At 41.1% G+C, this 24,550-nt stretch overlaps 3 protein-coding genes across 5 annotated transcripts in view; 2 read left to right on the top strand and 1 right to left on the bottom strand.

Annotated features, from left to right (window-relative positions):
- Window positions 1–2,911: 2,911 nt before the first annotated feature.
- LOC138209136 (CCN family member 1-like) lies at window positions 2,912–9,661 on the top strand. Its single transcript, XM_069167517.1, has 6 exons — window positions 2,912–3,066; window positions 3,925–4,138; window positions 4,882–5,129; window positions 5,887–6,031; window positions 7,252–7,433; window positions 8,424–9,661. Exons 1-6 carry the CDS (start codon window positions 3,016–3,018, stop codon window positions 8,727–8,729), a joined length of 1,146 nt encoding a protein of 381 aa, XP_069023618.1. The 5' UTR covers window positions 2,912–3,015; the 3' UTR covers window positions 8,730–9,661.
- A 336-nt stretch (window positions 9,662–9,997) lies between these two features.
- LOC138209135 (ATP-dependent RNA helicase DDX39A-like) lies at window positions 9,998–15,054 on the bottom strand. 2 transcript variants are annotated; one of them, XM_069167515.1, is made up of 10 exons: window positions 14,961–15,054; window positions 13,784–13,991; window positions 13,459–13,586; window positions 12,922–13,198; window positions 12,575–12,693; window positions 11,924–12,055; window positions 11,552–11,661; window positions 11,109–11,253; window positions 10,686–10,833; window positions 9,998–10,259 (listed from the first exon to the last, which is right to left on the bottom strand). In XM_069167515.1, the coding sequence occupies exons 2-10, from the start codon at window positions 13,989–13,991 to the stop codon at window positions 10,243–10,245; spliced, it is 1,284 nt and encodes a 427-aa protein (XP_069023616.1). In that variant the 5' UTR covers window positions 14,961–15,054; the 3' UTR covers window positions 9,998–10,242. The 2 variants fall into 2 exon arrangements, with proteins under 2 accessions (XP_069023616.1, XP_069023617.1); XM_069167516.1 differs by lacking the exon at window positions 14,961–15,054 and adding an exon at window positions 14,485–14,504.
- Window positions 15,055–17,672: 2,618 nt separating this feature from the next.
- Window positions 17,673–24,550, top strand: part of evi5l (ecotropic viral integration site 5 like) — a 34,429-nt gene continuing 27,551 nt past the window's right edge. The window contains exon 1 of one of the 2 annotated variants that reach the window (XM_069168411.1): window positions 17,673–18,060. The gene's annotated coding sequence lies outside the window, so the exon portion shown is untranslated. The remainder of the gene's footprint in view (window positions 18,061–24,550) is intronic. The other variant, XM_069168410.1, reaches the window with a different exon arrangement.

The following is a 24,550-nucleotide window of genomic DNA, read 5'->3' on the forward strand; positions in this document are numbered from 1 at the left end:
GAAAAGTTATTCACATCTCCCATGATATACTTTAGTGGCCTGTGGAAATTGCCACTTATAATTGTAGGAAGATAAAACAATGCTGCCGCAATAGAAATAACCATTCTTGCAGAAAAGCACTTACATGAAGTAAAGAAAAAGCTGGTCTGCTTCATGACACATTAGTTTTATATCTGTCAGACTGAGACATCTGTGCTTCTGATTCCCTCTTGTTCAACATCAGTAGAACTGAAAACAGTAGCAGTCACAGGACTTTCAGAGCTCTTTCTGTACCATGACCACGGGAGGATTAAAATAGATGGGCCATGACTTTGTCTCTTTGGTCACACCATTAGAGCTATGACTGACAGTTTCCTGACGTGGTTTCCTTTTTTTAAATTGAGTCTTGACTCCAGTCCACGGCTTCTAATGGGTTTTTCAGTGAAATACTAGTTAGTCAGAACAAGGTATGATGTTGGTTGTGAAAGTTTGATAACCAAAACAGATTGAAGTTTAAGAAGAAAATTGTGTCTGAATGCAGATTTACAAATATCTAAGACTGAGATAATTTTTCTGACTGTGGTGTGTTCCTCAGCATAGAGAGCAGTGTTTCTCTCAACATGTATTCACTGTCTTGCCAAGAGTAAAGTGAGATTTTTCTCTCGTATGTGTTGGAGCCCGGAAATCCTCATTTTAACATAATATTTAGGTTGAAGACCAGGGGAAATCAGTTATCTGGCTCTGTCCAACGCCCATCAAAAACCATATCAAACCTCACCAATAAATAATCTAGTTTGGTTGATCAAACAAAACCGATGTATAAACCAAAAATGTTGTGGTTTTAGGGTGGTCAAGTCAAATGAACATCATTTTGTTCAATAAAAAGTAAAAGTACAAAAGGTCTCCAAGCTTTCTTTTTCTGAAATAGAGGAGCTTTAAAAAGCAAATTGTTCAACACAGATAATAAGCTGAGTTGGTTTTCTCCGCTTGAACTTCTGCCTGAAGACAAGGTTCTGGTCAACGGTGCAAATTAACATATTTACCAAAGGGAACATTTATGCCTCCTTCAGTGGATCCTCTGATAGCATCATTGAAATTAACCGATTTTTTTTTTTTTTTCCACAGAAATGTGTCGTTTTAAATCCTGGTTTGACCACCTTGGAAACCCTTTTCTGTATGTATGTTCATAGTTCCAGTGACTTCCCTCTTTGCAGAGCAGTGACTTTGGAATTACTGTCAATACTGATTAAAAAGCACTTTGCTTTTCTGAGAAAAACGTGGGTACGTCAGGACTGAAATCAGCTCAGTGATTCATAAAATCTGCAAATCTGCCAAAGGCTTCTGAGATTGATTCAGGGTAGGAACAGGAAAGATGAGCAGATGGGGATGTTTGCTGTGTCTGTAACTCATATTTATCCGTCTCCTCCTTTTAGGATTGTTCATGTTGTCGCAACTGCAGTGGGATGTTGATGAGACCTGTCAAATCACCAGTTGTATTCTAAAATTGAAGCGCAATGCTTGGCACTGTAACCACCTAACAATTGTCACATGGCACAATCAAAATTAAGAAAAAGAGTGTCCATCAAAATCAAGAAATTTGTGAGATTTTCGATTGCCATCTTCATAGACTGCGTTGTACAAGTTATATTGAAATACAGAAAAATTGTCTACATCTTAAATAGGAACATAAAGAGCACATTTTGAAAGTAAGTAAATAACCAATAAGCAAAATTGAGGTACAAAGCACAAATCAGTAAGGAAAGTAGGTAAAAAAAAAAAAGTGACTATGGAAAAAGGGATTATGAAATATGGAGCATAGGGATGAAGTATAAAGTTGTATTGATTGCACCAGATATAGAGCTAAAAGATAACTTAATCCTGAGTGATGATGGGTGGGTTGCTGCAAATTTTTAAATGAATAACCTTAATTAAGCCAATCAAATATGCCTCTGGATAATTGATAATTAACTGCTGAGAGAAAGTTACCTAATTCTGCATGTACAAGATTTTTGTCTTCTCAGGTCTAAACCAGACTTTGGACATTTATGGCAGAATACTAACTTCCAAAATCTCTGCCTATCACATTTCTTTCATCAAAAGACGTCTCTGTGTTAGGACAGGTGTGGCTGGAAACCTGTGGTTGAAAAAGAAAATGACAGCAGAGGAGGGGGAGAGGCCAACCCTCATATGTGCTGCCCTTAAAACAATAATCCTGCTTTCAACCTCGACTCACCCATTCTTTCCAAGTGATCATTCCCTCATCATTCCTGTGTCAGCACCATGTGGTTAGAAATAATAGTCAGAAACAGCCGGCCCACCTGAATTCAAGATGAAGCACTCAGAGAGCAAAACAATCAAAATGTACCCTTTAAAAACCATGGAAACACATTTTCTCAGACTGTGATGGACACAGAAAAAAGAGAGGTGTGTTCACTTTATCTGACAACTGCTTTATAATCTTACTATTTACTTAATACACTCCACTTTAATTTTCTGCCCTGGCACCTACATTGGTCTGAAAAAATAGAAGGAATTCCTCCCTCCTTTTTTTTCCCCAGAGGTGGAGGTTATTAATGTTACCATGCTGTCTGGCCCAGCTGAATATATTTACTTAGTGTTGGGAGAGTGGTGGCCACAAAAGCAGGAATGTGCCGAAGTGTGACTTGAAAGCGGCTGTTACATGTTAATTTTTAACTCATAAAACAAATACAGAGCGGCCCTGGGATTTTTATGAATGGCTACATTCATTCCAAAACCCGCCCACCAATCAGCAAACGACCCCCGTGAAAAAGCCACGCCCACACAGAATGTATGTGTTGTTGCCTGCACGCTGATTAGTTAAAACCATGTAGAGGGGGTGGGATCTCGCAGAGGCTCACAGCGGGTATAAATTAGAGTTTAGATGCTTATCCCCGAAGAAAAAGGACTGATACTCGTTGTGAAGCTATTTAAGACTAACAATCATTCCGTTGGTTGTTGCTTGAAGGAACTATTTTAACTTTATTTGTATTTTATGAAACTTGAATTTGGCTAAGCATGACATTTCTGATCTACCTGACTCTCCTGACAACAGCCGTCATTATACAGGTAAGATATTTCTCTCCTGACAGAAGCTCATGTCGCTGTACGTGAGCCAAAGTCTGCTTACAGAAACTCTAGATTAAGATTGATTTAATGTGTTATTTGTCGTGGACAACGTTGTAGTGACTGAAAATGCGATTAAACTTTGACCTCCGGGGTATAAACAGCACAAAAACACCCCTTGGTGTTAACGAACCTCAAATTAATCCTCATAAAGCCAACATCAGATTAACTGTGATCACTCGTGTGATTTATTTCTGTCAGCCTAAATAGTATTAGCAGGGTAAAACATTTGAAAAATAGTGTTTTATGGTGGGGTTACCACTCCTAACACATTAGTGCTTATATAATAACAATAATAATAATAATAATAATAATAATGAATCCAGTTCTTGTGGAGATGATTCCTGGTTGTCAGCGTGTCTATTCATGTCTATTTTTTAAAGCACAGTGGCATGTTGACTCCTACAAACTGGAACAAGTTGGCTCTGGTGCTGAGCCATGACTCAAATCAGGAGCCAGCACTGGGTACAACCCCTGAGCTGTCTAGACACTCCAGGATGACTGGCCAGCAGTGACTTGACTTGCTTTAGAGGTGTCCTGCAGGGCTTAGTCTGTGGAAGAATTAGAAATCATTCACAAAAAATTTAAAGAAATGCTGAAACGTATACACTGGACATCATACAGTGTGTGTGTGTGTGTGTGTGTGTGTGTGTGTGTGTGTGTGTTGTGTGATGTAGACAAAGAACTGTAGACGTTTTCTGTTCTCTCAGAGCATTTTTTTTTCTTTAATATTTGTAGAAAATGATGCATGACCCAATCACAAAATAATTTGGGTTTTGTTTGACAATGTGATCCCTCCAGGTGACTGCTAGCTGCCCAGCAGTGTGTGAGTGCCCTGCACAGCCCCTGGTCTGCCCTCCAGGCGTTAGCACTGTGCCAGATGGATGTGGGTGCTGCAAGGTGTGTGCTGCACAGCTTAACCAGGACTGCAGCCCCATGAGGCCTTGTGACCACCACAAAGGGTTGGAGTGTAATTACGGCAACGATGTGACCATGGCCTGGGGCATCTGTCGAGGTGAGGGAGGAGGGAACAATATATGTTGGGAGGGAGGTAATTTCACCTAGAAAATAGCTGTTATCGGCAGCTATTTGGCCCCTATTTTATAGTTTTGTTCATGTCAAACAAAGTATTAACATGCATAAGGAAAAGTATCTCAAAATTAACTCCCATACGGTGAATGTGATGTGGTATAAATGGCGTAAGGACATAGGAAAAAAGCATCACAACTCAGTGATTAAGCAACATGTAACCTTGCACATCCAAAGACAGCACAGAGGGTATTTTAATGACTCGCCGATGTTTTATGACAGCGACAGAGGGTTTCAAAGATAAAAATACTCTCTCCATCTCTGGGGCTGCCCCACAACTATGAATAGCTGGCTCTTCCATGCTTTGGAGACAAGGAGTCTGACACTTCCTGTTTCCCCTTTTCCACTTGATTTTCAGTCTTAGTGGTCCCCAGTGTGACTTTGTGTACCATTCAATGTGAAGTCACTAGCTTTGATGAAATCTTGAGAAGCTTTGCATTACAATCAAAGGTTTAAGCTGCTGAAAAAGGATCATGTGGGGAACACTTTTCACACCTATAGCTGCAGTGGTCCCTACAGACTGAAGGACCTGTCTCTCTGAGATTGGGACAGGAATATCACAGTTGACCTTTGGTTATAGCTTCACAACGGCTGCTTCCAGTACATCTTACTATGTTTTGCAAGTCTCTGAATATTTTGTTTCAGCTGAATATGACATGTCCTTTTCAGCAAAATCTGAGGGACGCACATGTGAGTACAATGGCAGGATCTACCAGAACGGCGAGAGCTTCCGTGCCGGCTGTAAACACCAGTGTACCTGTATTGATGGCGCTGTTGGCTGCGCTCCTCTCTGTGACAACAAGCTGCCTCCAGCTTCACCGTCCTGCCCCTACCCACGTCTGGTCAGGATACCCCGGCAGTGCTGCTTCAGTGTCGACTGCCATAAGGGCACCTGGCGCCTTCCAACCAAGCACAAGGTTTGCTTTTTCATGTCATGACAAGTCTCCCTTTTCAGAAGTTTTACAAACTACTTAATGGAGTTTGTTTAGAAACTTATGGAAGACTATCAAGTAGTGAAGGTATAATTCATCACTTAGTACTGTGATATTGCTCTGATAGAAAAAAAAAAAGGTGATGAAAGAAAGACAAGTCAGACAATAAATATCTGTTATTTTTCATCAAACAGCAGTTGACCAATTAAGAATAAGTAGGACGGCAACTAACTATTATGTTCTGTTTTGATTCATGTGACGATTATTTTCTAAACTATTCCATTTTCCCAAATGTCCAAAATTTAAGAAAACTAATCCAAAGGATTAATCAAAATCAAAAGCACAGATAGTTGGTCATTGTTGATTATTTGTTGATTTTAGTGTGGGATTTTGGATCCAATTAATATGCTACAGTTCTGTGCACTCACAGAAGACACAAGAAACCATGGACAACATATCAGGAGCCTCTACATATTATTTTCTTGTAAGAAAACAAGTGCAAATCATTGTATTCCACTCTCCTGACCATGCTCTTTCATGAAGAATTGTCCAATACTTTCTGAGATGGAGCTTTACCTGCTTGCACAGACTTACTTACTGTTCATAAGTGCTTTAAATCGTGACCTCTGACCTGATCAATTCTCCTGAAGTGACCTCTTCAGAGATGGAGCACTATAGGGATTGCACTGTGAAAAGCACACACCAGATGAACTGTTCCATCTCATCTTATCTCTCATTGCAGGTGCCTCCACCACAACGACACTTGCCCAGACCATGGCACCATCCCGCACCACAGCATCCTGAAAATGAGCTGGTCCTTGCCAATCAGCTTACAGACGTCAGGTCCAGTAGCTGGGAGAGCAAACATGGCTACGAACACCTGCCTGGTGAGAGAAATAGAAAATAGCATTGCTTATCATTGCAGGCATCTTTGAACCCTTCATTTAAGAGTATTGTTGTTCATAACAATTTATTCTGGGACTTTGCTCTGCAGTCAATAAAACAATAATCAAGACAAATTGTTAAAACACTCGTACATAGAAACGGGCAAAGCATGTGACATCAGAGGAATCCTGTGTGTGGCGTAGTTTAATTCAGTGTCCCAGATGTTTTGGCTTGTCTGTTAGCAACCTGTCGTCTTGTCACAGGTCACATATGTTATGTGTACAGGTTGTGGCCATTTCAACCAATGTGTTACTGTTATTTCTCAGATTGTTACATTAGAAAATAAGACTAATGGACTACAGACATGCTGACAGGTCTGTGAGGCTTTGATCACATGTTAACCACATAAGAAGCAAGGTCCTACCAGTGGGTCAGTCAGTAAAAACTTATGTTGTGCGTCCAGACTTTGTTCAGTTTCTCTTAGTGTTATTATGAAATAGATTTAATTGGAGGAGAAGGTGATACTGTCTCTGAGTGTGGAATAAGATGGATTTCAACAGCCTTAAAACTACTTCAGGGAAAACAAAAGGGAAAGGTATATATCAAGGAGTTAAAAGTCAGCATTATTAACATGCTCACACTGACCCCTATCGTAGGTTGCACAATAAAAAAAATTAAATGTATCTTTTCTGTTTGACTCAGATGCATTGTGTTAGCACTTAATAAAAACAAGCAAACAAAACTACTTGACAAATTTCAACACGATGATGTTACATGAAAAGTCATGCAATCACCAAAGTTATTACAGTTATTCCTGAGGGGGGCATGAATGTCTGAACCAAATTTCACAGCAAACCATCTCATAGTTGAGACATTTCACTCAAAACAACATGCTTATGGTAGCGCCAGAGAAAAGGTCAGGGAATCATTAGAATCATCATTGAATGTCTGGAATAAATTTTGAGATATTTCATTCTGGTCCAAAATGATCAAATAACAGACTGGCATACCACTAGCATGCCTAACAAGCAAGATTAAAGGAAAGTCTGAAAGAATAAACATAGTTTTGTGGAGTAGAAATGTGTTTTTTCTGCCCTCCTTCTCTGCCGATTGACTTGCGACCGGTCAGATTTATCCTGACTGTTTGGGAACCACTGGTCTAGTTGATTTTTCCTTTTTCTCCCTGCCTAACCCCTTTATTCATGTCTATGACGTTCCACAGTGTGGAACAGTCTTAAGGAGATGAAGTGTCCGGTCCAGACCACCGACTGGTCCCTGTGCTCCCGCAGCTGTGGGATGGGTGTTTCCTCACGGATCACCAACAAGAACCCTCAGTGCAAGCTGGAGAGAGAGACGAGAATCTGCACCATACGGCCGTGCCACAGCCTGCCAGTCCCAGCCAAGGTGAGGTGGACTGAACTTAAACTGAGGTGGACCAACACAGACGGAGAGTATAGGTCAAATACCCATATTACTGCCAAGATAACTTCTTATCACAATAACTTATCTGTCACACAGTGAAACCTTGCTCTGTTGTGAAAAAAACCTATCATAGGATACTATATGACCTCTTATCTGTCTGTGTCTGATAGAGAAGGGATAAACAATACCTGCCCTGCTTCCTTGTTTCCCTCCATCAGCTAAACACCAGTGGCTGAAACATCAAATCTGTGCCGCAAAGAATGAAAAAATTAGATGTTCTGGCCCTGAGTAAATATGCTCTTAGTGCTAAAGCCATCTTTATCCTGAGTTTAAGAACAGAGATTATCTTAGCAGTGCTTTCGGGAAGCTCCACATCCAGTGGGAACTGGGCAGAGCTGATTTACTCAGCCGTGTTTTGGTGGCAGGCAGGCGCCTTTTTAAATATAGTCCCCCACCCCCGGCATTCCTGCCAAGCAACTGTCCATAGCTAGGCCCCGTCTGTGTACTCAGAGTCCAGGGAAGTGGTGTGTCTATATTAATCCTTCATGTTGGACACACAACTCGGAGCTCTTTTCTCAGCTCTCCTGATTTAAAAGCTCCGGAGCCAAGAACGATCACAGGTGTCAGTGTGTTTAACGTAAGAGGACACTCGATATGTTAAATAATTCTGTAATCTTGAAATTGGTCACTTAAATCTAAAGGTAATCCCTCTGAGTCGCTGTTTTGGCATAACAAGTGGAAGTCTGGTCCTAATATGAAACTAATGAGTTTGCGTGTAAAGCCGCTTAAATCTACCATTATGTAAAAGGATGGGGCGGGACAAGCATAAAAGTCCAAGCTTATTTGACTTCTTTTTCTTTTTTTACAGTATGAGATGTTTGCGTGAACGTTGCTACTGAAGCCATTGGTAACAACACATATTATCATCCACACTATGACACTTGTCTCTTTACATTTATAATCTCACTGCAGAGAGGAAAGAGCTGCTCCCCCACCCAAAAGGCCTCAGAGCCCGTCCACCTGTCCTACGGAGAATGTGTGAGCGTCCGCCTATACCGGCCCAACTACTGCGGTGTGTGCACAGATGGAAGGTGCTGCTCACCACGCCGCACGCGCACTCTGCCTGTGACCTTTGTGTGCCCGGATGGCGAGCGCTTCCAGAGGCTGGCCATGTTGATCCAGTCATGTAAATGCAGTGATGACTGCGGCCACCTGAATGAAGTGGCCCTTCCTCCACAGCACTGGATGTACGGAGACACACACAAGTTCATAGACTAGTAAAAGGTTTTTTAACCCTAATGTGATGAGGTCAACTTTCTTAAAGATGGAAAGTGCTTCAAGACGACGGGCCATTTAAAAAAAAAAATCTGGCTCCAAGTGAGTGACGACCACAGGCACGCGCCTGACTGCCAAAGAAAGGACCGCCTTGGTATTATTCACAAACATAAAGGCAACCCATATTGTAATCTGTATGACCAGAGTGGATCACACACTTGCCTGCTCTTGTACAAACTGACGTGGGACCTGAATTACAGCCCTGAAACGACCTGGACTTCCTGCACTCTGAACTGATTGTTGGCTCAGGAGTGGAGGATTTTTTTTTTTGTCTTTTATTTGAGACCCTCAGATCAGCCTGAGAGGAGAAACGCCACAAAAGCAACAAAGCACTTTATTTAGCCCTGAAACTCAGGACTCTATATGTCACCAGTGTACAAGAACCTCTAACATGATCACGTCAGCTGCATCTGAAGCTTTAACTACTGTAATGGTCATGCCTTCCTGTCCCACAATGCAATATGACTACTCGGTGACCACCTGCAAAAAAAAAAATAACTTCTGCAGTTTTATGTAGAAAACTACAGCGTGTCATTAATGTGTACTTTTTATTCCGTCAGCACATCATGTTATGGATATAAACAGTGAATTGTGCCTTTATATGGCATGCTGCCATGCACGGATAACACTGTCCTCGTAACTTCGACTGTTAGATGATAAGGAACACTATCAGGATCTGATAAGCATTCAGCAAAGACTGAACCAATGCCAACTGATTTGTTTTGCATAAAATGCAGCACAGAAAAATTTCTTACACCAACCTGTATTTCCTAATATTCCTATGTTGGATCACAATGTATTCTGTAAATATGTTTCTTTATTTGAAACCAAGTTTGTATTATTGTCACATTTATAAACTTTCATGGCTATAGACACTACAGTGGCACTGTTACAAGTTTTTGTTGGTCCATCCACGTGATAAAACTGGCTCCCGAGCTAAAGTTTCATGTGAGGTTTTATTTTAACTCAACTTGTAGTTTCAAATTATGCTACTTGGCAGGCAGTTCAAAATTGCCAGCTGTTTCCGGAAACAGAGGCAGCGTCTTTAAAATGTGACGATAGCGCCCTCTTCTTGCGAGTATAATTACCAACAGTTAAGTGACTCAAAGACATGTTTGATATTATACTGTTTAGTGTAATTGTATCTTTATTGAAACATCTGATATACTTTAATGTTTAAAGTGTTAAAAATTAAATCCAGCATCATTAAATAAGGTATAAAAAGTTTTATTTCTTTAACCAAAACAATATATCCATGGTTTTAACAAGGAAAACACTAAAACAAGCACCCCATGAAGACTTGGGAAAATAAAATTGTCTTATCATTATGAACTTGCCTACACATATGGTGGGAACGGCACCTTAAAATAAATGTTGAGGATTTGTTTTTGTTCCACCAAGATGATACAACAACAACAAAGCCGCACGCAGTCTCCCCTGGTAGGACATTTGAGACTCATCTGGCCTGTTCAACTGCAAAGAGAGAAACAAGAGGATTTTAAGACATGAGACAATGAGATATAGTGACAAAAAGTCATATGATGTAACTTTATACACTAGTTATCAGGTGGGACACAGTGATACCTCGTCTTAATATTTCATAGCATGTTAACAGAGTTTTTAGTGCCGAACAGAAAATCACAGCCCGTCTTTTCTGCCCACACCTTCATTTCTGGCTGCATGATCACTGCTTCATTTAGCGTCACCCTTTTCTCCCCAATGACAAAAGACAAGAAGCCTCAAAGCAGCCACCATCAAAGTTAAGAGAACTTGCACGTGTTAGCTAAAAACAAACCTGTTACATACCAGGATACTACTCCACATATTACCAAATGTGATTCATGAAAGTCAGCGTCTTTAGACAAGTGCGCAGCACTTACAAGCAACAGAAAAACTTACTGTAGGAGGAAATGTCGATCTCCTCTGGCAGCTCTGCTACATTGACCTCAAAGCGGTCTTGGACCTCGTTCAGGGTCTTAGCATCGGTCTCGTCTGACACGAAGGTAACAGCCAGGCCTTTGGTCCCGAACCTGCCAGCACGGGCCACCTGAGGTAAAGAAAAGAAAGTCAGGGCTCGAAGCATGCTCTGCTTGACAGAAACAGAAATGTCACAAAAGGTGAAGTTTTTATGTCACACTAGTGCTAGTTTCTAAAAATACAAAGTTTCAGATTATAAATATTTTCTTAACACAATCTCCAAAGTGTATATCAATTAGTAAATTTGGTACAAGCTAAAGACTCTTTGATGGGATTTTTGGTTTTGGAAATGAAAAACTGCAGATAGCGGACAGACAACTTCCATTAAATTCTAGCTGAACTGACTCTGTGAAGGTACGTGTCAGAGTCCTCTGGCATGTCGTAGTTGAAGACGATGTTGACTCGCTCAATGTCCATGCCTCTGCCAAACAGGTTGGTTGCCACCAGGATCCGCCGCTGGAAGTCTTTAAACTGCTGGTACCGAGATAACCTGGAGGGGGACAGAGGAGTAACGACATTATGAACCACAGGAATAAATCCAAATATCCAAATTTGAGAAACATTAAGCACATCATAATAACTTAGAAATTGGTATTTTCTACACAGCACTGAGAGGAAAGTAATACCGCCTGACTTGACAGACAAGCAGGATCCTGATATTGCCTCCAAGCATTTTATTATTACAAACAAATTGCTGTGCAGTGAGTACAATGTGCTTCTTTATATAGATAAATTTAGTCAAATTTAAGAAAACCACTGTCAATTTCCAAGTGTGAAGCAACACCTACCTCTCCTCCTGAGCCATGCCCCTGTGGATGGCAATAGCAGGGAAGTTCTGCTCCACCAGAAGCTGGGACAGAGCAACACAGCGATGCACCGACTTCACAAAGATCACCACCTACCAAGAACCATAGGAAACAATTGAGTCCGGCACATTTTCATATTTGTATTGAGAAAGGCAAAGACAGGACAGGAGCTGGTGTTCTAGAGGACAAAGCGCAAGAGGAGTTAAACTTACAAAATGATAAGCTTAAGTTAAGGGTAAACTGACAAGTATGTCACTGTGTACTCGATAATCAAACCTGTTCCCAAGGATTTAAAATACCAAAAATAATGTGCATGGCTGATTCCAACTAATTTCAATAGAATGCCGGCTATACCTGATTGAACTCGAGCACGTCGAGCAGGTCGAAGAGCTTTCGATTCTTCTCGCTATCCTTCAGCTTGCAGTAATACTGCTGTAAGCCATGAAGAGTCAGCTTGGTCTCATCGTCCACAAAAACCTCCATCGGCTGCATAGCGAGGGAGTGAAGGAACCAACATTAGTTGTACTCGCATCAGAAATGTAAAAGCATGAAACAAGAGAGGTTCCCTAGGTTTTGACAAATGAACGCAGTACGGTAGCCCATTGCGGGTGTTCTCCTGCACTGCAGCATAGCCACGTTTTGACCAAGCCACATCTGCTGAGGAGGTTCAATATGCCCCTCTAATATGGCCACTTATGACACAGACAGCCACAAATGGGCAAAGCTACAAGGGACTTGACGACAAGCTATGCAATCTCTTTTCACACTGACTACACATGACCAAAATACACTCTTAACTTACTGATAAGACATTATTCATTGGTAAAATAATAGGTAAGAAGTTATCCTGTTTGCTGTTGTCAGGATCTTAAAGGTAACAATTGTATACATGTGGGCAAAAATTTTCATTTGTAAGGAAAAACCTCAGTTTGATGATGTTTTGGTTTCTTCTAAAAATCAAATCAAACCAATTCACATTCCATGTGACATGAGATGATAACTCACATCCTGCATGAACTTGCGGCAGACGGGGCGGATCTCCTTGCTAAGAGTTGCACTGAACATCATAACTTGCTTCTCATGGGGTGTCAGTCTGAAGATTTCCTGGACATCACACCTCATGTCTGTGGAAGAAAAACAAATAGTATAACCAAGGACATCAGTCTTGCTTGTATAAAAATCAAACAGTTTTAAACTTAATCATTACCTCCACATGTTGGATGGTAATTTCTTAAGTTTACTTTTAAATAAACACTATTTTAAGTGATGTAAAGTTACTTTTATATCAGTCAGATATAATTTCAGACAGGATGTCTCCACATTAAACGGTCATTTCTGTTCCTCTCACTCACCCAACTGCTCCAGCATCTTATCACACTCGTCAAGCACAAAGTGTTTGATGTTCTTCACACTGAGGGTCTTGTTACGAATGAGGGCCAAGGTACGTCCTGGGGTTCCGACGACAATGTGAGGGCAGTTCTTCTTCAGGACTTCCTCGTCCTTCTTGATGGGCATCCCACCGAAGAACACAGACACCTTGACAGTGGGCATGTACTTGGAGAACCGCTCGTACTCTTTGCTGATCTGGAAAGCCAACTCTCGTGTGTGGCACATCACCAGGACAGACACCTGTCATACAGTAAAAAAAAAGGACAGGAGTTTTATCAACTGTTTAGTCATCACAGATGTCTCACATTATTCCCTGCTCAAGTTCTTTGATTTTCTACGTAACATTTTGGTAATTTTATTTCTTTAATGTTCAAAAAAATCACACAGTTCCTTCATTAATCACAAAGATCATGAATAGTTTAACATTTAAAGGAGCCAATTTAATGACACTTTGGTATGAAACAAAGATCTTAGAGGCACAAGTGTAATGACCAACCTACCTGACCATCTACAGGCTCTATCTGCTGCAGGGTGGCAAGGACAAACACTGCTGTCTTCCCCATACCAGACTTGGCCTGACACAGGATATCCATGCCCAGGATAGCTTGAGGAATACACTCATGTTGAACTGAAAAATGATACAAATGGCACTTTAAAATGTGCGAAAGTCTCAAAATCTCCCGTTTGATTCACATGAACAGGGAAGAAATTGTTACTTGAAGCTGAAGCTCTAAGAAAGGGATTATGACCCAGGGAGTGGGCAACAACACATCATCAGGAGGATAAAAGTAACTTAATTTAAAACAACACAAAACTCGTACGGACCTTCTGAGGGATGCTCAAAACCGCAGTCAACGATGGCACGGAGCAGCTCTGGTTTAAGGAGAAAGTCTCTGAAGCCCGAGCTGTGGATGGATACGTAGGACCCCTTCACCTCCTTCTTGTTTGCTGGGGTGCCGGTCTCATTGGCTCCCTGGGGCTCCTCATCCTCTTCATAGTCCAGAAGTTCATTATCAACGTCGTTTTCTGCCATCTGCGTTAAACCAAGGAAAACATCTCTTAAAACAATACTCTGTGTCGAAGTAGACCTTTTACGTACGTATTCATATTTTAGATGAAAGCCAGGTGAGCGTTAAAGAATAAATAAAAATCTAATGAAAAGATATTGTCGGGATCCATTTCATTTTTTATCATTATAACTTAAGCTTATTTGTCCGTCTTTGAATAACGTATTAAAATTATACATTTAACAGTGAGCGTTACAAATATGCAGTCTGCACACTAGAATTAACGGTAGACAAACATGTTCGTAATAGTTTGATATTATAATATAACAATAATAATCCTGTTCCTCGTGACTTGTTTAATAAATTTGCTAAATTAGCAACGATGTTCGACGATCACTTGGCTAACGTTAGCATACCTTAGCTCACGTAAGAATTAATGAATTATTAGGCGGAGTAAACTAAGATTAACGTGTTTAGTGTTTAGTGTTTAACGACCGACGCGATGGATGGAGTACGTACAGCTATTTACAAGTAAGTTAACTCAAAATCGTAGCCGAGAAGTGTTTGTCCCGGCGACAGAAGCAGCACACTCATAAACAATGGAGTCCTCTTCCTCCTCCTTCATTCATACCGGCGGCTAGTTAGCGAGCTAAGCAGCGCACGCTCCATCTGGAGCCTCAAACGTGACACAAGTTTCGTATTTTGGTATTTCAGGAGGACGGATAACCAGAAGCAAAACTATCCACGACCGTCAGAGCGAACTAGGAGTTAGCCAAGCGGCTCATATCAAAATCGACTTTTGTGTTAAATCAAAACCAAGCTAATGTTCATGCGCCGGGCGTGTTAGCTGTCGAGGCGACCCTCAAAACCACAAAACGTACGTCCGGCCCTCCCCAAAGTATTCCAAACATTTACCCACATTTAAAAAATAAATAAAAAAAAACATATCTACATACTTGCAAAGTGTGATGTGAAAAGTTGTAAGACAGCGTTACCTTGCAGTGGGATCAAATGTTCCGCCGATGTCAATGTGCGTGGAACTACGGAGCTAGCGGGGCTATTCACGTATGCTGCGTTCAGGTACACCTCGAACATGTTCTACTCTTACTGCGGCTTGAACTCACAGACTGAACCGTGAAAGGACCGTGACGTAAATAACTCTTTGTGCTTGATGACAACCAACAAACACCACAACAAAACGATCACGATCCCGTTATCTTATTCATTCCAGCGTCCTGTTTAGCACGTTAAGTTTTATTTTTTGGTTTTAATTGTTGTTGTTTTTGGTTTTTTTAACCAAATAAAACTATCAACGATTAAATGCATCACCGTAACATCAGTTGATGACTAATCTATCGAGTTCCTCTCCACTTAAATTGACCCACAATTGATGTTGCCCTCATTTATCCTGGTCGTTATGTTCACACTTACGATATTTAGGTCAACACCTGAAGGCATCAGCAGCACAGCCTGTTCAGAATGAACGACGTCATGTTTCTTTTGCTGTGATTGGTCAGAATCACAGAGGTCAGGGAAATGGATGAGATACTTGTTGAATTGTTGAATTGTTGGGTTTCTCTGTATAATATTGTACAGTCTTGCTGTAAGGACTTTAATGTGTTAAGTGCCATGAAATAACCTATGTTGTGATTTGGCGCTATATAAATAAAGTTGAATTGAATTGAATACTGTAATATTGATTATTTACTCCTTATATCTTGTACAGACCGCGTACAAAATTACTAGATATATGTCATGGACATAGTAGATATAAATTAAGTATTTGTTCAAAACGGTCTCACTGTATTGAGTTTTTTCAACATTTGCTGTAGTCTGGGCTGCTGCACTATCCAAATTGTCCACCTGATGGCGATGTTATTTGGCCAAATGACAAACATCATTCAAATGTACCTCGGTCATTCATCAGGGCCTGCCAATGATGAAATACTACTGTAGGAACCTACAAAACTAGATTAAAAGATGCTCTGCTTCATTCATCCTACTACGGGAGGTCACAGGGTCAAATTTCCATCCACATTTAAAATACAGGCCAAGTCGAAAAAGGGAAGGTGAGTATGAGGCACAACTCTAAATTTTAAATGATTTGGAGACAACATTGTTTGTGTTGAATACAGTGACAACAAAGCTACATACAGAGCCTGATAACTTCTCACCTCACCTGTATTTGTAGAAAAAGACATGTCATGAATGTCTGCGCTTTAAACACGGAAACAACCAAGACACAAACAGTATTAAGTCTGACAGAGTCTGAGAAGCATTCAACATTTTGTCAAATATACACTGTTTCTTTTCACACCGATTTTGAGTTGCCAATTGTAACATTGGGGTTTAACATTAAACTATTCCGCGAAAGGTCCAGAAACTCTCAGAAAGGGTTACACTTTACACAAAAGAGGGTTCACATTTTCTCCTGCATGTGGCGCCATTGGCTGAACATTGAATCCCAAAGGGCTCTAATTTGCGCTTTTAAAGACAGCAAAATCACTGTTTCAATACTAACCAGAAGGATATTTTTCTATTCTCTATCATTGACTGTGTATCTCTTGTAAAGTACAAAAATCTGACTTTGCATGCAAATTATCATTATCTAATATTTCAGTTATATGTGTGTGTTTGCTTGAGTGTTTGCATGCTCTGTGAATGCACATGTTCCTCTTCTTTCCAGTCTCCTGCTGATCTCAGCCTGAGAGCAGCTCTGGCTTTTCCACAGCATAGGCTGTCTGCAGCACCTCATCTCTTGCTGTTCCATCATCCTTCCCCTCATACATGGAATTGGATGTGTTTGCGCATTGCCAGCAATGTACTGGAAATGGACAAGCAGACCTGTCTGTGAAGCGAGTTCTAGCAAGTGCTCAGTCTGAGCAGAAGGTACAAAGGTACTTAAAAGCTGTGACCTTGCTGCTGTGTTTTTCTCCTGAAAATACTGCCTTATCTACCTCATCTTGAAAATCACTGTAGTATGAAAGCCCTTTTCTTTGTTTTGTTTACATTTCATAACTGACCTTGATTAAATTAAGTGAAGCTCCATGCTTGACACTTTAAATTAAGGGTTAATCCAGACCTTATTTCAGTTTTGGAGGCCTAGTGGGCTGAAAACCCTGAACATAAATCTAATTTTGTGCAACAAACAGAGAATAAAATTACTGAACAAAATCTGTTTTCAAAGTTTATAAATATATAATTACGCAGTGGCATTGGTGGAGAGCAGTCAGTTTTGAGGCACCTTATTTTCACATTCATATTTCATGCCATGTAGGTTACTTCTACTCCACTAGATATAGCAACAATTGCTTTGCACATTAACCAGCTTAAAATATACATAGCATTGTAATGTACGTAACACTAGTGCATACAATGGACAAGTAAAAGACCTTTACTCATAGCCTTTATATAGGCTACATCAGCAATAACAATCTAATCAATACTGCCAGAGGCTGACTGAAACTATTACATAAAACGTTTTTGTCACGTAATTATATAATTTAGTTGCTATACATAAATAAATCCGTTTAAATGACAACGCTGTGTGACACCTGCGGAGCCCGCCTCCCCGCAGAATAAAGTTCCACGCTGATTGGCTCTATTTGTTGTCCACCAAAAGTCACGCAAGGCTATTGGTTCTCAACATGTCAATCATCTATCATTGCACAGCGTGATTGGCGCGCCCCGCCCCGTGCGCAACAGAGCCACAGAACGCCAGCCATTCTGGGATTTACTCGTAATGATTGATGCGGCCGTTTATACCACATCCCCGTCCAACCGTCGGCTACATCACGCGGCTGTCAAGATAATTTTAGCGGAGGCCTCTGGAAATATTGTTCCTCCTTTAATTCGGTTCACAGACACACGCACAACCTCTCGGCAGAGGCTCGCGACCAGCTGTGCGACGCGGCGGCGCTGGCTCCCGGTTGATCGGCGGCAGGAGGATGGCGCTGCGTTGGACGCTCTCTCCGCGTTTGTCCTCGGCGGTCTATTAGGATTTTAATTAGCCGATAACAAACGGTTGACATTTACGACGGACAGGTGTGGGAGCGACGATCAACGGACCGCTCCGATTATGGAAAAGGAATGCAGGTAAAGCGTTTGGAGGTTTAATTGTTTATTAGACGTCATTATTATTTATTTTTTTTAAATGGAACGTGAACGTTATCGCGAGGAGCCTTATTCACGGGCCCGCGAGCTTATTAGTTTGTAGCCTATCAATTCAAAACAGTTCAAAGTGACCAGGCCCACATTACTCTCCTTGTTGTTGAAGCCCCATCAGCAGCAGCAGCAGCAGCAGCTTCATCCGTCTGCTCCATTTATCTCGGTGAAAAATTCCGCTGTGCAACATGCCAGCGGAGACGCGACCGTTCTTTCGCCGACAAACCGGATTTCTTGCTGAGGCTGTAATGTTGTCCATACTGTCTCTCCTCAACGTCTCGTCCTCATTTAATGTCGTTACACAACCTTGTTGTTGTGGGGAAGCCGGTACATTTTGGTTCCGCAAAGAAAGGAGGGGTTGGTGGGGGGGGGGATGATGGTGATGATGATAAGGATAATGTGTCATTTTGGCCACAGATGTTGATCCCAGCCGAGCCCGGAGTCCACCGCAGAGCATGTAAGGCCTGTTGTTCAGGCATCCTCAAGCAGCACAGCAGGCCGGGGTAGTGAGCTGTCATGTCCAAACTAACCGTCAATATAGGATTACTGGCTTTTCAAGTAAGAAACTGCAAGACAAGGGATTATGCGAGTCATCCTCAGCATACGGAGCTGCTGGAACGTCAGTGATGGCTGTGTTGTATTAAAAACAGGTCTATCCAGATGTTTGTTAAACTACCTGTGATAAACACTGTAGATATTAAGCCTTGAACTCGTCACCTTGGCTGAAATTGACATTTAAATGATTGTCTCTCAGTGTTGTTTTGACCCGAAATCCAGCTGCTTTTTTCTGTATCATCTATCACGTAGTGATTTACAGGTAAATCCTGTTAAATGTCCTTGACTGGATTATAAAACAGAACACCAGCACTACTGTAAACCGAGGGCACCAGGACTGAAAACCACTAAGTAAAATGACTTTGTGTTGTAAATCTGGGACAGACACATATCATTTTAACCACCAAATAAAAAGTGGGGAACTGACACAGTTTTAGGGCTATGATGTTGAAAAACGGACTAGTCACAAAATGGAAGAACTCCCTCAAGCCCTTATCTTTTTTTATGAGAGAGGGGTACTATTCAAGGAATTAATTATATTTCTCATTTGATTGTGACTACAGTTTAAATGCCCCATGACTAAGGGAACTGAGGAATGGGCCCATGTTTTTCAATGAGATTATTTTCAGGTTTATCTGTGCAATCCACTCACTATGCAAAAGTCATCTCACATTTCACCGTCAAGGAAACAGGTATCAGATTCTCACATCCTGGCGACCTTGTTTCAAAGCGTCACACACTCAAAACTACTTCTTTATCTGATCCAAAAATCAGGCACACAAAAGGTTTAATACTACTCTCTGTGACACGCAAACACACTTCAGTTTATCCCTGCTAACCTTTTCCTCTGCACTAACTGCTTCTGCTGTGTTATTTGTATCTGCGCCAAAAGCGCTCTGGACTGTGTCTTCAGGACAAATGGTCACTTAGATGTGCATGCACTCGTGTTTGTGTGTGTACTGTACATCTGTACATGTGCGTGCATGCATGCGCGTGTGGCCTCCAGTAAGAACAGTAGGAGGGATAGCATCTCTCCGATTTCTCATTGTACTGTACAGTTAGTCTGCCTGCTGCTGTCCAGGTTCATTATTGTCTCCCACAGTTTTTGCTTGTAGAAGTGAAATGTCAGTCAGTAACAAACATGAGTTCATGTTTTGGTCATAACAAGGATGGACTGAGGGATTTTCCTCGTGACTCAAAGAAGATTTTGTCTTTGATAAATGGTCTAACATGGTGATGCTGTTTCTTTTTCCTTGGCTTACAATAAAATCTTAACAGTCACTCCACTTGTGGCTTAATCCAGCCCAAAAAAAAAATCTGAATTGAATAATCAGAGAAGCAGTATGTCTTTTTAATGTCGTTTTAACTGCAGCTGTGTAGGAAATCATTATGTGTTCATTTGTCAGCTGTTTTCCAGCTTCAATATAATATTGCTTGAACACATCAGATTCAAATCAAAGTAAAAGATGAGTTGTTGCATCCTAATGGGCGTAGACCTCGGCCTTCAACCAGTTGGCTTTCACCACCATATGCACCAAAACTCTACCACTGCTGGAACTACAGTTAGAAAAAAACCGCTTGACTTCAACATCATCGCACTTAACCACTGACACTGCTTTCTGATTGGTCCGCTCTTCAGCGAAGGGGTTTCCAGACTGTAATATCAGGGAAGAAAATTGATGCTGCTGTGAGCAAACAGTCTGGATAACACCAGGCTTGTGTCCGAGAGGCTCAGGTGCAACTCTTCCTCACATTATAAATCTAAACTTTACTAATTGACGTGGTAAATGTGGATCTTTTTCCTTTGGATGGCTGACTGTTTGACTCTGTCTGTGAATGAGGTTGATCCTTAAGTTAAAACTAAATATTTTGAAATATAGAGACACAACTACCAAGAACGTGTCAACTAAAATGCCATTTAATTTCTTAATTTATTTCTTAATTCTTTGGTCTATAACCTTGCCTACCAGTTCAAATGCATTTTACATTTTAAAGCCTGAGATTATTAATTTACCATCCCAGAATACTAAAAGCACGAGAAAATATTTACATTTTAGAAACAGTAGCAGAATTTTCTGTATTTTAGCCTAAAACTGTCTTAAACTATTAATTAGATATCGAAAGAGTCACTGATTGATTTTCTGTCGTTGGATTAATTGATCAATTAGTGTATCCTGAAAATCTTTGCTTCCTATATTAGTGTTTCCTAAATAAAACTACCATCCACACAAAAGAGCGTCTGGATGGACCCCACACAGTACAGTAAAGCTTCTACTGTTTAATAAGGTGGATTTGTGGGACAGAATGTTGTCCCTATAAAGTTTTGTGTATAGTCTATGTGGACTGATGCTTGTCCTCCTGCCTGGCCTGCTGCTTGACTGTGTCGGCGCTGGCCACGGCTCTGCACGGCACTGCACTCCTTCTCCCTTGCTGACACATGGAAACGGGGAGCAACTTGATGACCCGGCTGCCGTGGTTCAGGCTCACTACAACTGCAGCTCCTCCACAGCTCTCCTCCCTCTCTGCCCCCATTGTTCTTTTGGGCTGCAGATTTATAACTGGATCTCTGTTGCCCTGCAGATTTTACACGGACTGAATCGTGATCTCATTTTTTTTATTTTTTTTTCAGACTGCTGCATGCTGGATTTACACCAACATGCAAATTACGTTCAAATAATGAGCCAGCGACGCACCGAAGGGCCATGACATTTAACATGAATCGGTGTTGTGCTCCGCTCTGAATATTGCTTTCCTTGTTCTATTTGCTCACCTGTTTCAATAGTAGTTTGATCTGTCTCCTTGCCCATTGTTTCCTTTGGTAAACACAAAGGATAATTATTTCATAAGCATAGGGCATTAAATACTGCCTATGCCTTTAATTAGCATAATTTCAGTGATTTCTGAAACGGGTAAGAACACGCTGCTTGTCTGCACAAAACGTCAGAGCATTTCATCAGCACAGGCAGCACATTGTTGTTGCTTAAAATGAACTAGAGGAAATGATTTACTGCAGGAAGAATCTGTTGGAGTATGATTAACAACATAGACGTGTTGGCAAGTGAGAGAGAGAAACCTGTGTAGTCGCATCAGGTTGTTGATGATTCCTTTACACTATCAGCTTGTAATCTGACTGTGAGTTAATGGGCTATCAGTGTGTTTGTTCTTTGGAGTCAACAAAATAGCAGGTAAAAGATTTTACTGCTTAGATTATGTTGCAAAACAAATGAGATCAGATCTGTATATTGTTCGAGGAGGCTTTCTGTGCCACCTATAGGTGCCAGTGAACGAGAGTCAATGATTACCGGTAGTGTTTTACATCTTTTGATTTTTTTTTTTATATATCTGAGAACACCTGCGCAGATCAACTAACTGATTACTTTGTCATTTCCCTGGGAGGCCAAAGGGAGTTATGAAATGCAAGAAAACAAAAAAAAAACAAACAGAAGAAAATCTCATTTCCACTGTTAATTTGTAGTGTTTGGCCCTTTCCTCTCACAGCAAACAACAGATGTTTGTAATCAGAGCGGGTGATTAAACAGCTCGAGTACTGATCAGTGTTTGTGACGCTGCTGCTGAGAAAGTATGACATTTTAAGATAATGTAATGAATGCAGGAAAAACAATGTCAGTCATTGGCTATCAGGGCTTTTCCACTAACCCACGATGGCCCATGTTTCCACTGCAGCCTCAGGGGGGAGATAATCTCCCCCCTGACCTGCGCTGCTGTAGTCCTGTGAGTGTGTGTGGTCTGGAGATCCGCTTCACTCCTGTATGCCTGTTTGTACAGTCAGATGTCGGCCTCATTTCACAGTTCACATTCAGCCGCATTATCCGTGTTACGTTTGATCATTTGAATTTGTGTATCCAAACAATATTGCCTCAAACAATACCACAAGCCGATGCCGTGTCGACCTCCCCCACCTCTACTGTTTATCACAGAGTTTGGAGTGCTTTATTTGTGGCTCGGTGTAAACTACTTTACCTTTACCTTTGCAGCTCTGTACGTCTAACACCCTCACAGTATAAAAACCCTGTGTTAACACCCAGTTTGTTCACAGACTTGTACACAGTTCAAATATCCTCCACGACACCCTCATATAATCTCGTTTTATATTAGATTCTGCAGTCTGTTTAGCAACGTCTTTTTAAGGTATTCAATAATCTGATCAGTCACAGTAGCCTACTAATGCACTGAGTGGCCCAAAAGAGCATCGTTCCTGTGTGAGTGAACATTGATGGGTTGTGGCTATTTCTACACCATTTCCTGCTACCGTGGCACTCAGGGGAACCAAATCGTCCAACTAAATTTAGAGCAGGAAAGCATTAGTCATATAAAATGGTCAGTAGATTCTGGGGAAAATATCTGGAAAACATGAATTGTCTTTGACACTGATTATCCTGAATGTGTCTCCTCGTCATTTATTCTTGACCTCACGGCGTGTTTCGAAGTTAAAAACAAACAAACCGACGACTGTACCGTACGATACTATTGACTGTACACTGATTTGTACAGCACAACCGGTACATGAGGGCTGTTTCAAGAACAGATTGTCATTACCATAATGATGATGCAGGATGATGCTCTCAGGGTTCTCGGGTAGCCAGTAGACACAGTCAGATTCACTGTTGAATGACTCAAGCAGCAGTGGTGGAAGAATTATTCAGATAGCTTACTTAAGTAAACGTATCAATACCACAACATAAACAATCTTCCATTATAAGAGAAATTCTAAATTTTACTTCAAGTCTCATAAATTGTCTACAAATTATCTTTGATTTCACTAATTTTTGACAGATTTGTTTACGGGTCGTAGGTTACATTAGCTACTACTAACATAACACCTGAATATCTGTCCAAAGTCGGTGGTCAAGGGGCATTGTGGGTAACGTAGGTGCAAGATATTAACAAGCAGGAGGAAGACATGAAATGAAAAAAGATAATGTGTCTGGTTCTACTTCTCATTTTAGTTTTTTTAGAGTATAGGAGTGCATTTCACAGGTTGATAGTGCAAAAGGCCTTCTTTCATCATGCACAAATTGATCGGGATCTATTTTACACACCATCGCTCTTTTGCACTATATGTGGAGTGCATTTAACTTGTCAATACATCAGTTCTCAGAGCTAATTCCATGCAGTGGTTTGACCTAAAGAGTCATCCAGTTGTGGCTTTTAAAAAACAGAGACAGGGGGGGCGGGGGGGGCGGGGGCAACAATGTGGTTAGCAGCTACAGATTAACAAAGGGGTCGCGCTTGCTGTCACAGCAGGAAGGTCCCCGGGGCGAAACGCACACGCATCAGGGAAGTCTGGGTCCTTGAGAAAACAAGCTAATTTTTCTGTTTTTTGTATATTAGTTGCTGATCATAGTTTTCCATTTGTGTGTTTTTGTTTTTCTTGGGTGTCAAGGAAAGTAATTTACGGCTCACAATGTCTACAGTTGCATGTAATAATATGTCTTTTGAGGAAATAAATGGATCAGTCTGTTTTTAGTTGGGTGTTGTGAGGAGACTGGGGGGGGAGGTGGGGGGGTGCTTGTCTTTTTTTTCTTTTCTTTATACCCTCCTTATTCTTATTTGCCCCAGGGTGGATCAGTCTCCATGTCACCAAGCAGATGGTGACTGTGAAGCCCCTCCTTACACCAATGACAAGTAAATCAGACACATTCTTTAATTCTTTATTGAGATTTGCATTCAAACCGTGCGAACAACATTTCAACCGTGGAAGGGCCAAAGGGACATGGGTTCATGTTAGATGACTGGAGGAGGTGCGTGCGTGTTCGAGGAAGGTCATTGGAGAAAACAATAGCCCTGTCTGTTTGTGTAGACAGAGAGAGCTCGGAGGGGATGCGTTCAAAAGCGTGGATTGTAC

This window comes from Embiotoca jacksoni, unplaced genomic scaffold (assembly GCF_022577435.1).
Source record: "Embiotoca jacksoni isolate LCO1_2020_lvr unplaced genomic scaffold, fEmbJac1.0.p SCAF_4, whole genome shotgun sequence".
Lineage (NCBI taxonomy): Eukaryota > Metazoa > Chordata > Actinopteri > Embiotocidae > Embiotoca > Embiotoca jacksoni.